Here is a 14,737-nt window from a genome sequence, read left to right as displayed (position 1 = left end):
GTATGTGTCCTTTTTTAGAGTATTAGTTGGGGAAAATTCTCTCCACATACTTTTGAGTCATAAAGTTTATCTGGTCTGGTAGAGGAGTCCTGCTTGCCATAGTAAGACCATTTGTAGACATCATGGGAGCCAGTGTTGTGAATTGGGTGAAAGGGGACTGTGACCATTTGTTAATCTAATGAAAAATTGATTATTTGGTAAATCTAATGAACAACTGTGTCTAATTGGTCCGGACCCTACATTTTTTTTTTTTCCAAGCAACACGTTGGCAACAAAGAATGTCGGTTTGTAGAGTAATTTACGACAGAATCAGATGTGGCTCAACCAATCAGAACCAAGGACCAAAACTGTTCTATACATTTTGGTTGAAACTCTTTCCACACTGAGGGGATCTGTCAGACTTAAGATTTTCTTTTAGAGTGAAACTCTTTTCACACTGTTGGCAGATAAAAAGGCTCTCTCTATTGTGGATATTCATGTGCTTGTCAAGATGTCCTCATTTACTGAATCTCTTTCCACATTGTTTGCAGGCGTTAGGCCCCTCTCCAGGGTGAACTCTCAGGTGGACTCTAAGGTTTCCAGGATTACTGAAACTTCTTCCACACTAATGGCATGTGAAAGAGTTATCTCCTGTGTAGGGCTGGGTATCGTTCCAAAATGTTCGATACCGATACCGATACCGATACCCTGAATTCGATACCGGTTCCGAACGATACTTTTTTCGATACTTTTATTTTAAGAAATGTATTTTTAACAAGATTACTTTTTCAGGATGTTTGTGTCACTTTCACATCAGGCTTATCTCTAAGACCAATAAACAAAGGAACAAAAGCACAAAATGAACAAAGTGTAGTTAACACAAGATATCAGTGAACAGTTTTAACTCAATCAGATTTAAGTATTAGTGATGCTCACTGCTGCTTAAAGGTTTAGTTCACCCAAAAATTTTAATTCTGTCATTAATTATCTACAAATGAAGATATTTTGGATTTAATCCAAGAGCTTTCTGATCCTCCCATAGATAAATCTTTGAATAAAGTTATTTTTGTTTACTTTGCACACAGAAGTATTTTCGCAGCTTCATATAATTATGATTGAACCACTTATATCACATTGACTTATTTTGACTATGTTTTTGGTTCCTTTCTGGGCATTGAAAATGCATATACAGTAAATATAGGAGGATCAGAAAGCTCTTGGATTAAATCCAAATGATCTTCATTTGTGTTCTGAAGATAAACAAGGGTCTTATGGGTTTGGAACAACATTAGGGTCAGTTATTAATGACAGAATTTTCATTTTTTGGTGAACTAACCTTTTAAGATCACCTGAAATCACTCAACAGTTCTTCTTCAGAAAAATTAGCATGTAGCACCGATATTGATTCTTCGTGGTCGATTTTGATTGCTGATGTTTTACAAGCAAATGGGCTGATTCTGAAAGCCATTTTAATATATTTAGTTACACAGCAAGGGACAAGAATGAAAGATAATATGAGTACATGAACAATATGTTTATTTTCTCTATTATAGGTACAGCCATTTACATTAGAGGCAACCACTGCATTAAGATCAAAATCTAAATAAGTGACAAAATATATTATAAATAACAAAAAATAAACGACACAAAATAGGCTACTCTTTCAAAATTCAAAGTGCAAACAGAGACCGAATCTTCAAGCATGATACAGAGCTATTAATAGACAACTACACAACTTATTAGCCCACATACTAATAACAGCTTCGATATTTTATGTAGCCTAATTTGCGCGCATTGGGGAGATCGTTCTCTAAACGTGGGGCATTAAAAATGCTTTAAATGCGTGTGCGCGTCTTACTTTTGGTTTCGTTTCAATGATCCCGCGAAACTCGGCGGTGATGAGGGTGCATTCTACAATACAAGAGATTACTTTAACAAAACCTTTTGAAAGTGGGAGGACACAAACGGGATTTTGAAAAGCGTGTCCCCAGTGAAAATTATGCCCCTGCCTGAGTGCAACTCTGCCGCTGAGTTATCGTTTGATGTGAATGTATGTCGCGTTGTACCTATACTGAGACTATATTGAGACTGAGGCGCCAGAATTGTATCTGACAGAATGTGTCAGGTGCGCGATATCCATTTTACAAATATTGCATCGCACGCTGTTGCCGTCAATATTGGCATAATGTAGCAATACTTTTGATCGCTTACACATCGTTTGCGTTAAATGTATGCTATGCTTTAAAGTATAGTGTACATTACAGCCTCATATTTGACAAGCTCTGGGCGAGTGGGCGTAACCGCCGTGAACTATTGATTTTCAAGGCAGTCTCGCCGCAGCTAATCACCAGCATTTGATCCGGGCACGTTAAAGATACCGTACGTTTTCTAGCTCACTGACGTTGACAAGATTATATCCTTGGGTATCGAAATTTGGTACCGAACGAAAATGATTTTTTCGATACTCGATAGTATCGAGACAATTCGGTCGGTGCTTAAAAAGTATCGAACTCGATACCCAGCCCTACTCCTGTGTGAATTCACATGTGACTTTCAAGGTTTACTTTTCAAGTGAAACTCTTTCTACACTGTTGGCAGATGAAACGCTTCTCCCGTGTGAATTTTCATGTGGACTTTAAGCTTTGTATTTTGACTGAAACTCTTTCCACACTGACGGCATGTGAAAGACTTCTCTCCTGTGTGAATTTTCTTGTGGTCTATAAGGGTTCTTTTTTGACTGAAACTCTTTCCACACTGTTGGCAGATGAAAGACTTCTCTCCTGTGTGAATTTTCATGTGGACTTTAAGGTTTGTATTTTGACTGAAACTCTTTCCACATTGACGGCATGTGAAAGACTTCTCTCCTGTGTGAATTTTCTTGTGGTCTATAAGGGTTCTTTTTTGACTGAAACTCTTTCCACACTGTTGGCAGATGAAAGACTTCTCTCCTGTGTGAATTTTCATGTGGACTTTAAGGTTTGTTTTTTGACTGAAACTCTTTCCACACTGACGGCATGTGAAAGACTTCTCTCCTGTGTGAATTTTCATGTGGTCTTTAAGGGTTCTTTTTTGACTGAAACTCTTTCCACACTGTTGGCAGATGAAAGATTTCTCTCCTGTGTGAATTTTCATGTGGACTTTAAGGTTTGTTTTTTGACTGAAACTCTTTCCACACTGTTGGCAGATGAAAGACTTTTCTCCTGTGTGAATTCTCATGTGGACTTCAAGGGTTGCTTTTCGAGTGAACCTCTTTCCACACTGTTGGCAGATGAAAGATTTCTCTCCTGTGTGAATTTTCATGTGGACTTTAAGGTTTGTATTTTGACTGAAACTTTTTCCACACTGACGGCATCTGAAAGACTTCTCTCCTGTGTGAATTTTCATGTGGTCTTTAAGGGTTCTTTTTTGACTGAAACTCTTTCCACACTGTTGGCAGATGAAAGGCTTCTCCCCAGTGTGAATTTTCATGTGGACTTTAAGGTTTCCTTTGTTACTGAAACTCTTTCCACACTGTTGGCAGATGAAAGGCTTCTCCCCAGTGTGAATTTTCTTGTGGACTTGTCCTTGTTCTTTGAAACTCTTTCCATGATGGAAGCAAGTGAAAAAACTCCTATTCCTTGTCTTTTGGGCTCTTTTTTGTGTAGATGTATTTTCTGATTGTAAGGAACAAAATGATTTATTTCCAGTTATGAAAACATGAAGGTTCTCAAACAGATCTTTGTCTTCAGTTTCCTTCAGTATTTCTCTCTCCTCTTTCAGTGCTGTTGGGCCTAGGTGGGAAAACCAAGAAATAAAAGTTAACCCCAGTTTAATGCCACAAAGCAGGTTACACCAAAACATGTAGATACTGTATGTAATGCATGTATGCTAGATCTCATATCATGGTGTCCAAACCAGATCATAGCCGGATGGTGTCCTACAGAGTTAAAGCAGGCTGCTATACAATTTATTAAATCTAATAATAGTTTAGGAAACCTAGATATAGACTGATCTCAATTATGACGTACCATTTTTTTTCTTCAAGGGGATCAAATGCAACAAATCTGAAAAAGGCAAGGAAATGGACAAACTCCCCACTCAACCATCAGATGAACAATTCATCACACAATAATAATTTCTGAGGTTTTATTAAGGGGGCCATGATGTTAGCCAATCATAAAAATGGGCTGTAACAGCGAGTCCCAACCACGTTCATGGAGCCCCCCAACACTGCATGTTTCTCTAATTAAATGATAAATTACCTGGTTCAAGTGTGTTTGATCAGGGTCAGAGCTAAACTTTGAAGGATGGTAAATCTTTAAGAACAGGGTTGTGCACCCCTGCACTAAAATGGGGGTGTGAGACAAAAGAGAGATGCAAAATGTGCAGTCTTTGGGGGGCCTCCAGGAACGTGGTTGGGAACCATTGAACGAGACGCTGCGTCGAAATGCTATGAAAACGCTCTCAGCGTGACCACGCTTTGAATCACTTGAGTAATCAGTCCAATGGAATCGCGTGATGACGTCAACGACCAGGAAGCTTAAAAGCACATTTGGAGAGAACAATGCTAGCTTTCGAATGAAGCAAGCGCTGCAGGGATGCCGGAAGTATGGCCTCGAGAAGCAGCACCTTGTTCCCTTCAGGGAACTAGGGTTACATACGTAATCTAGAGGCGTTCCCTTCCAGGAATGTCGAGCTGCGTCGAAACGCTATGGGAACGAGATGCCCACGCCATCATACTGAAGAAGTGTCCCTGCCCAAGGGCGAGAGAACGAAGGAGCCAGGAGAGGCTCAGAAATCTAGGCCGAAGAACCTAGCAAAGGTTAGGGGCGTGGACCAACCCGCAATGCTCACACTGGACACATACAATAAGCTTCTGCTGGTTGGGCTCCCAAAGGGAGGAGGATGAAAAGCCTGCAGTACAACAGGGCGTGGTGCATGAGATGATGACCCCTCCGTAGACCAAAGGCTGAGCGGCCATTCATGACTGCTCATCAGCCAGTTTCAGCGCACCGCAGAGGAAACATGTAGCTAATGGGTGTCTGCCCACTGAAGTGCCACCAAGAGAGAGGCATGGTAAGCTGCTATGGCCACCATGTAAACCTTCAGGGTGGAGTGGGTTAACCCGGAGGGGAGATGGGCCTGCAAGAACTCCAGCACTGTACCAACTGGGCAGTTAACTGGGTCAAACTGGTGGTCTCCGCACCAGGAAGTGAAGAGCCTCCACTTCAAGGCGTACAGTTTCCTCGTGGAGAGAACTCTGGACTGGAGAATGGTCTCAACAACCTTGGTTGAGAGACCGGAAGCTATGAACTGTGCCCCCTCAGGGGCCACACCCACAACTTTCACAACTCCAGGTGGGGTGGAGAATAAGGCCTTCCACCTGTAAGAGGAGATCCCTCCTGACTGGAATTTCCCAGGGGGAGCCGTAAACCATACTCGACCCGGCCAGTACGGGGCGACTAGAAGAGGTCGGACCCCGTCCCGGTGCACTCTCGTCCAGAACTCCCGGGAGCAGAGTCCGGGAGAAAGTGTCTCAAAGCCTGAGACACCGCCAACATCTCCAGGCAATGATGTGCCACATGAGATGATGACCCCTCCACAGACCGCTGGCAGAGCGGCCACTCATGACCGCTACCCAACCGTTGAGGGATGCGTCCATCGCAAGTGTGACACGGCGACAGGGAGCACCCAGCACCGGGCCCTGATTCAGAAACCAAGGTTTCCTTCACATGTCTAAGGCACGAAAGCATCGCAGCATGACCTTGATCATGCGCAGCGGGTTTCCCCTCGGAAGAACCCCTTGGTTTTGAGACACCACTGTAGGGGTCTCATGTACAGCAGGCCAAAAGAAATTATGTTGGACGCAGCTGCCATCAGACACAGCAGTTTTTGGAAAAGCTTTACAGTGAGTGACCGGCCTTCTCTTACTCTCGTGACCCCTGTGAGGATTGAATCTACACGAGCAGGAGACAGCTGACCCGCAACGTGGATGAATCCCACACTACACCCAGATAAGTGGTTCTCTGTGATGGAGAAAGCACACTTTTCTTGATGTTTAGTCTTAACCCCAGCTCTTTCATGTGTGACTGAACAACACCTCGATGTTGAACCGCCAACTCCAGCGAGTCGACGATATAGTTGAGTATTCACTTGGTGAAAGGGTGGGGTGAGAGTGCAAGGCCAAAAAAGAAAGAACCCGATAATGGTATGCTTTCCCCCTGAAAACAAATCTCAGGAACTTCCTGTCATGGGGAAGGATGGAGACAGAAAAAAGGCATCCTTCAGGTCTAACGTCACAAACCAGTCCTCGGACCTGATCTGTGACACGATCTGCTAGACCGTAAGCATATGGAATTAAGGCGCATGACTGTACGGTTCAGCAAGCGTAGATCTAAGATGGGCCTGAGGCCCCCATCCTTCTTGGGAACAATGAAGCACCGGCTGTAGGACCCAGACTCTTGCTTGTGAGGAGTAACTTTTTTTTTTTTCTCCGATGGCCTCCTTCCCCAGAAGAGTGTCCTTCCCCAGAAGAGTGTTTACTTCTTGTTCCATAACCAGAGCCTGCTCGGGGCCCACGATAGTGGGAAAACTCAGCTGAAACAGGGAGGAGGAACACCGAACTGAATGCGGTAACCTCTTTCTACAGTGTGCAGGACCCATTGAGAGACATTCGGCAGAAGTTTCTACGCTGCCAGAAAGTCTACTGGTGACGTCACGCGATTCCATTGGACTGATTACACACGTGATTCAGAGCGTGATCATGCTGAGGGTGTTCCTACAGCTCGATGTTCCTGGAAGGGAACAGTCAATATTTTCCACCAGTTGAATGTGAAGTGAGATGTGCTGAAGTATGGTGAATTTGTGCTCTACATCTAATCCATCCAAGTGTGGGTGCACACACAAGCACACACACAAACACACACAGACACACATACACGGTGTGTTTACATGTTTTATGGGGACATTCCATAGGCGTAATGGTTTTATACTGTACAAACCATATTTTATATCGCCCTACACCTAAACCTAGCCCTCCAGGAGATTGTGCACACTTTTACTTCCTCAAAAAAAAACTTATTGTGCATGATTTATAAGCCTGTTATGTCATGGGGACCTAATAAATGTCCCCACAACGTCTAATAGCCTCCACGAAGTGCATTTTAAATCCTTTAATGCACGGCAAGCAGTTTTACCACCTCATTGCAGAGGAATATAATGTAGCGATCTAGTATCTAGGCTATTTTAATGAGAATTGCGGGCAAGCGCTGAAAAGACCACCATAGACTACGTACAACTGTATTTAATGTTTTGTGCCCAATATTTAATGATGTTGTTTAAAAAAAAATAATAATAATATATATATATATATATATAGATATATATATATATATATATATATATATATATATATATATATATATATAAAACAATTACAAATCTAAAATGAGTCTTTAAGGAACTAAATTAAAAATGAAATAATAGAAAACAGCCTACATTTTAACTGGGAAGAGGAACATACATTTACTCATTTGAGCTAGTAATTAAGACTGTATTAGTCAACTTACAATTTATTTTCATTTACTTCTATTATTAAAATACACTTACATTTAGGATTATAATTGTACATGTGTCACATTTAATGTCCAACAACAAATATTTTAGCAAAATGTCTACTTTTCCCAGAATTATTGAGCTACTACTATATTGTGCTCACTCTTTTTAGCGTGCAGCAGTTTACAAGTGTACTACTCGTTTACTTGTGTAAACCTCGTCCACTCCTGACAGTAAACTTAATATGTTTGCATGACTTTCTAACAGTTACAGATGAAGAATATGCCCTGAGGAGTAGGGCTGTCGCGATAACCGCAATATCGCAATACCGCGCTATTGACGTGCATAACCGCAGAGGAATGCAACACCCGCGATATTTGCCTGTTTTCTTTTTTCCTAAGGATTTGCCCTTCTCACTTAATGCCTGTGTGCTGAATATTAAATTAGTAATAAGTTAGTAATGATAACATAATGTGTTTATTATGAGGCTCAGTAGATATGCACTTAACAAGCCTAAACAGACAGCGAATGAGAGAGATCGACTGAGCTTGTGCGATTAACCTGCGTCTGTCTTTCAGACCGCTTCAGGTAACGTTATGTATGTGAAACTAGCTTGTCATGTCCAAGGAAAGTGAAATCTCTGTCTTAACATCGATGCTCTGCTGGTCAGCTGAGCCTTTAAAAGTGGCGATTAAAGTTAAAATGATTACGTTTCATTACGTCTCTCTTTGAATAAATAAGCGTTTTTGAACATTTAGTTGAATGACTGCACTGACTGACAGCTCGCCTAGAACACGCAGGTGAAATCCTGACAGAAAGTCTCTTGTCCAGTCAGACTCGAGGGTGCGCGCTAACTGTTGTATATACGAAGATTTCAGATGCAAAGCATCTAAATATGTCTGACATTTTTCTTCAAAATTTGCATTTCTTTCTGGCTCGGTTTCTATGTAAGTACTGTTTACTTCACTTCATGTATCAACGCGATTTGGTTTCGGTTTATTGATTTCTGAATATGACCTTACATTGTAACAGCCTACACACAATTATATATATATATATATATATAGCGGTAATACCGCATACCGCGCTACTGAGCCACTCAAAATTACCGCAAGGGAAATTCCTTAACCGCGACAGCCCTACTGAGGAGAACATATCTCAAATGTATTAAACAGTACAAATAGATCCATAATCACATTAAGGACTGCTTAAAAACAAGCGTGCACATCAAATTGCCTTCACTCACTGAACCAGGATCGCATTAGTGAGATTGTGTGACCTTAAATGGTCATTTATGGAACCACTTTAACCCAGATTGATTTGTAATTTTATCTCAAGTCAGGTTTTGGACTTTAATCCCAGCTTTTCTTAGAGTCTTTTGAAAACAGCCCCCAGAGCTTGACATAACATGACATAAATTGAGTTGAGGTTAGGAGACACTGCCAACTAAACCATAAGGGCAGTCACATGATTGGAGCTCCAGGGAGAAGTATGCATACAGAAGCATAATACACCTGGTATGGTTGCCTCACGAAGCTCCATGGACCACAGGACTTAATTCTGAGAGATGAGAGAGGGACCCAGATGCAGTCAGATTTCAAAATTGAGGTAACTTAATATGATTTGACTATTTACTCACATTTAACTGTATTTATACTAAAAGTGGCATTTTTCTTATCAGAAATATTTACTTTAATGTTACTTTAAGTTGGGGTAGGAATAAACAAATGCCAAAGCTCAGCATTTTGTTCACGTACCCCTCCATCAGTTTGAGAACCACTGGTTTATATCGTTCTCATGGTAAAATACAGGACCTTCTTTATAAGTATGCCCTACTGCTCCACTCTGATGCTTATTTGAATTATTTTCTTAATTTCTTCTCTTTATCTATTTATTTATTTGATATATTTTGTTCCTTCTTTAACTTTTTTCATATTTCCCCTTATTCCCTCCCTTCTTATTTTTTTATAAAAGATATAGAAGTTTACAACTAATACATTACAATCTTACACCTCACATAATTACAACTAAATGTAACTTGTTTGTGCTTTTGTTTTTGGCTTTTTTTTTATTGTCAGACTTGCTTTATATTTACAGCACTGTTTGTAGACAGCATGCAGAAGCCCAATACAATTACTCACATTTCAAGGTTTGCTTTGTGCAAAATTATTATTAATAATTATAATTTATATTAATAATTATATTATTAATATAATTATTTTCTTAGAGACTGTTGCATATTTACCAAAGTGCTAGAAATTAATCATTTTAAAATTAGAAGCAAATATTGGATTTGATGTTCCAGGGGGGGGGAAATTATATATTGTTTAGGCTAATTCCATATTATTGTTACTTACAATTTACAACTGAACTAAATGTATGATGTCTACACACATTATCCATTAATATCTTTGATTTCAGCTTTGAGAATAAAATCCAAGATACCTGATGATGTTTGTTCCTTAGTATCTTCATGTTTGACTCTGAATGTTTCTTCAATCTTCATGTCTTCACTCTCCTCTTTAATAAACGCCATCTTTATAATGGTGTGTCACGTGGATCTCAGTTGATTCAGCAGGAGTTTTTTGTGTGTGTGTTTGTACACTTTGTCCTGTTTAAGATAAGAATAATGAATAGAAAGAACAATCAAAGCAAACTAAATCTCTGGGTGCGTCTCAATCAGCTCGTAGTTCAGTAGTCAGTGCACTGGTAAGACAGTCAGAGAGTTAATAAACTTATATATAAGTTTGTAAAAAGGTATATACGACTTACCCAGAAGGTTTATATTGAGGTAGACTACTTTTAAATCTATATTTGATATTCGATTATTTATTATATCTATTATATTACACTTTCATGAAATCTTTGTCGGTTGTGATTTCACTCGTTTGTGTTTGTTGTTGTCGTTTGTAGTCCGCGTGCCGCTGAATCGAATCACTGAATCATTTCACAAATGATTTGATTCAAATGATTCGGATTCTGAGTCCTTCTCATCACTTTTTATCATCACACGCTTAATTCATGATATACTAAGATTACTAAGATACTGTTACTAAGGCTAACTTTTATTAACACTAAATAAAGCATTACAATGTTATATTTAACAATAATTCATTCATTTATTTTACATAGCTTGTAAATTCATTAACTTATGTAACAGTTTGCATTGATTTAAAAACTTTAAAAGCACAAACCTTTCTTCAGACGAATCACAACAGATGAGGAGCTCAGCGCATCTTTATGACGTCACATCATCAGAGCAAAATAAAAGTCCCATTGGTGCACTGCTCTCTAGAATCACAAACACATCATAGAAATGTTGTATATAGAATATCATTTCGTACCCATATGATGATGCATTTCTAAAGTTATCAACATCATAAATCTATTAATATTTTTCTTTGTTTGTTTATTTTTTGCTACTGGAGCAAAAACAATATATTTGTCACAGTTTCTATTGACCACTACAGAAGTTTAAAAACTATGACTACTTAATTTCTGAGAACCCCATAAGCGTTAAAAGGATCTATATACAAACAAAGTCAAGAAAGAAAAAAGGTTCATGTCAATTGCATGAATTTTTTCAGTCACTTGCAGAGTTAGGAATTTGGGATGAAGGACGTCCTAAATCATTTTTATTTGCCAGAAGGACAGTTTCTGCTAGGACACTTCTCAATTTCTTCCTGGTCCTTTCTGTAAAAAGTTGAGTTAAAAGCTTCTGGGGTTTCCAAATATCTACTATTGAGGAAACTGTAGCAGTCAGAGAGATGAAAAGTTAAATCACTTTAAATAGTTTTATACAGCGGTTGTAAGATCTGCAGACTAACACAGATGCTGCTGATTGCTCTATTATTCATTTACAAACATAAATCATTAATAACAGATCCACACTGAAAATGAATAAATCTTCTGTAAGGATTAGATGGAAATGATAATATGGTCTGTATTTGATCTTTTTTATTTCAGTCGTAAATGTGGCTGTGATACATGACACATTGTTTGGCGTATTTTAATATTGATAGTGAGCTTAACAGTAATATAATGAATATCTCTGTTCCTGTGATAGTATTGGGTCTTTTAAAAGGGTCTAAAGACTTACAACATGGACTTAGTTCATTAAGCACTTCTAATGCATTATGGTTTGTATAGCTTTATTATATTTTCATTTGGCTGTTTATTAATTTGACGTTGTTGTTCATTACTGATATTCTCCTTAATGTAGTCTTACCATGCTGTTATTTTATTTTGCTTGAATTGACAGTTTATTATTGCTGTTTTCCCTCATTTTCACTGTTTGTTTCATAATGCTATTGACTGAATTGACGTTGTTCATTTTTGCTATTCTCCTTATTAGCTATAATCTGACCAACATCTCAATCTGTTCCCTGTTAAATTTAAGTATTATATTGTTTTGTATTTATGTCACTTTGGCCAAAAGCACAACCATAACCATATGAGGTGTAGGCTATGGTAGTAATTTTGAAAATCACACACTATAAATATGATAGAGAAGCAGAAACAGATAGTGACTGTACAAGTATTTTAATGAGTTGAAGAAACACTATATAAATATTACATTAGAGTCTACTCTAATGTATTATTTCATATTTCATTCTCACACACACACACACACACACACACACACACACACACACACACACACACACACACACACAGGAGAGGGTGTGGGAGAGGTGAGCTTGGCAATGTGGTGCAGCCTTATCTTGAGAAACACAGAAACAAACAATGACAACAGGTTGAAATGATGGTTGTCTATCCCAAACTGTATGTCCTCAATGTGTTCCCCAAGTAGAAAAACATCCTCTGTTCCAATCTCCTCCCAGACGATGTGAGTGACTGTCGACACCTTCGGAGCTCGATTGGTTGAAGTTTGGCGGATCACCCTCTCAGCAGCTCTCAGCACCTTATATTAATAATAATAATTAAAGCTGCAAGCAGCGATGGTAGGGCCCTCGCACTCGGGCTCACCGCCGATCGGTGGCGAATGGTGGGCACTATGCTATTAACACAGAAAATGTAGGAGGAATATGTCAAAGTCATTGATATGTGCCAATCTTCCTTCTGCCAGCTGGTGGCGCTATGCCTATAACTGGATATTGGCATGCAGATGTGTTCAGGCCAGTGCTTTTATCAAACATATCAAGTTTGGTGAAGCTTGAACATGGCATGCTTGAGTGTATGCCATGACATATCCTGCTGCCAACAGGTGGCGCTATTACAAAATATTGGCTTTTAGATGTCTTCAGGCCAGGACTATTGGCAAACATGTCAAGTTTGGTGCAAATTGTACATTGCATGCTTAAGTAATTTGCTGTTGCCAGCTGGTGGCGCTATGACTATAACTAAATATTGGCATGTAAATGTATTCAGGCCAAGACTCTTATCAAACATATTAAGTTTGGGGCTGATTGGACATTGCATGCATGAGTTACAGTAACTTCCTGTTTCATTGCATTAAGAGTATGCTTTAGCACTTAGCTAAATGTTGCTAACATGTTTCTAGCATGTTGCTACCCTATTTAACACTTGTTGATATTTTTAAAATGTTGCTTGGCATCCACAACAGTATTAAACATGTGACTTCCTGTTGCCAGCAGGTGGCACTATCACTATAACTGAATATGGGCATGGGCTTGTGTTCAGACCAGGACTCTTATCCAACATATTAAGCTTGGGTCAGATTGGACATTGTATGCATGAGTTACACTTATTTTTCTTTGTATTAATATCATGCTTTAGCTCTCAGCTAAGTGTTGCTAGCATGTTTTAACATGATTCTAGCATGATGCTAGCCTATTTAAAACTTGCTGACGCTTTTTATTATGTTGCTAGGAGTCCGTAACACCATTAAACGTCACTTCCTGTTGTCAGCAGGTGGCGCTGTGACTATCACTGAATATGGGCATGTATATAACTTCCTGTTTTATGTCTTTAACAACATGCTTTAGCACTAAGTAAGTGTTTTGCTAGCATGTTTGAGTACGTTTTAAACTAGTTTAGCACTCAATGGCTTTTTTTAGTGTTGCTAATAGTGTGTCACAGTGTTAAACATGTCACTTCCTGTTGACAGTAGGTGGCGCTATAACTATAACTGAATATTGGCATGTAGATATCTTCAGGCCAGGACTGTTATCAAACATGTGAAGTTTGGGGCTGATTGGACATTGCATGCCTGAGTTACAGTAACGTCCTGTTTCATTGCATTAAGAGTATGCTTTAGCACTTAGCTAAATGTTACTAACATGTTATAGCATGTTTCTAGCATGTTGCTACCCTGTTTAACAGTTGTTGAATTTTTTTAAAATGTTGCTAGGCATCCACAACAGTATTAAACATGTGGCTTCCTGTTACCAGCTGGTGGCGCTATGACTATAACTGAATACGGGCATGGGCGTGTGTTTAGGCCAGGATTCTTATCAAACATGTTAAGTTTGGGGCTGATTGGACATTGTATGCCTGAGTTAGAGTAACTTCCTGTTTCATTGTATTATTAGCATGATTTAGCATATTAGCTAAGTGTTGCTAGCATGCTTTATTATTTTTGTAGCATGTCGAATATTAAGTTTGGGTCAGATTCAACATTATATACATGAGTTACAGCAATTTCCTTTTGTATTTGTATTAATAGCATGCTTTAGCTCTTAGCTAAGTGTTGCTAGCATGTTTTAGCATGTTTGTAGCATGTTGCTAGCCTATTTAAGACTTGTTAACGCTTTTCAATATGTTTCTAGGAGTCCGTAACAGTGTTAAACATGTCATTTCCTGTTGTCAGCAGGTGGCGCTATGACTATAACTGAATATGGGCACTGACGTGTGTTCAGGACCGGACTGTCATTAAACATGTGAAGTTTGAGGCAGATCGGACATCGTATGCCTGAGTTATAGCAACTTCCTTTTTCATGGCGAAACATCAAAGTTTGTCCGGCCGCCACGGACACGCCCTTCGACGAAAACTCTAAAGCTTCGCAATTTAACATCGCAAAGGCCTTATGATGACACTCAGCAAATTTGAAGATGATCGGATAAAAACTGTAGGAGGAGTTCGTTAAAGTATGGGGCCTGAAAATGGCAAAAACTGCACAAAAATCGTACAGGAAATTCAATATAACGGACTTCCTGTTGGGTTTCGGATGTTGCAACAGGAGACTTTTTTGTAGGTATTGGTGTGTTACATATGTGTACCGAGTTTCGTACATGTACGTGA

At 39.2% G+C, this 14,737-nt stretch overlaps 1 protein-coding gene across 1 annotated transcript in view; it reads right to left on the bottom strand.

Annotated features, from left to right (window-relative positions):
* LOC141340567 (uncharacterized) overlaps positions 1-14,737 on the bottom strand; it is a 286,821-nt gene that overhangs the window by 77,240 nt on the left and 194,844 nt on the right. Inside the window, exon 4 of the mRNA XM_073845603.1 lies at positions 2,587-3,536. Coding sequence (XP_073701704.1) covers positions 2,587-3,536 — 950 coding nt within the window. The remainder of the gene's footprint in view (positions 1-2,586; positions 3,537-14,737) is intronic.

The sequence above is a fragment of the Garra rufa genome, chromosome 1 (assembly GCF_049309525.1).
Source record: "Garra rufa chromosome 1, GarRuf1.0, whole genome shotgun sequence".
Classification (NCBI taxonomy): Eukaryota; Metazoa; Chordata; class Actinopteri; order Cypriniformes; family Cyprinidae; genus Garra; species Garra rufa.
This window is presented reverse-complemented; position numbering and strand designations above follow the sequence as displayed.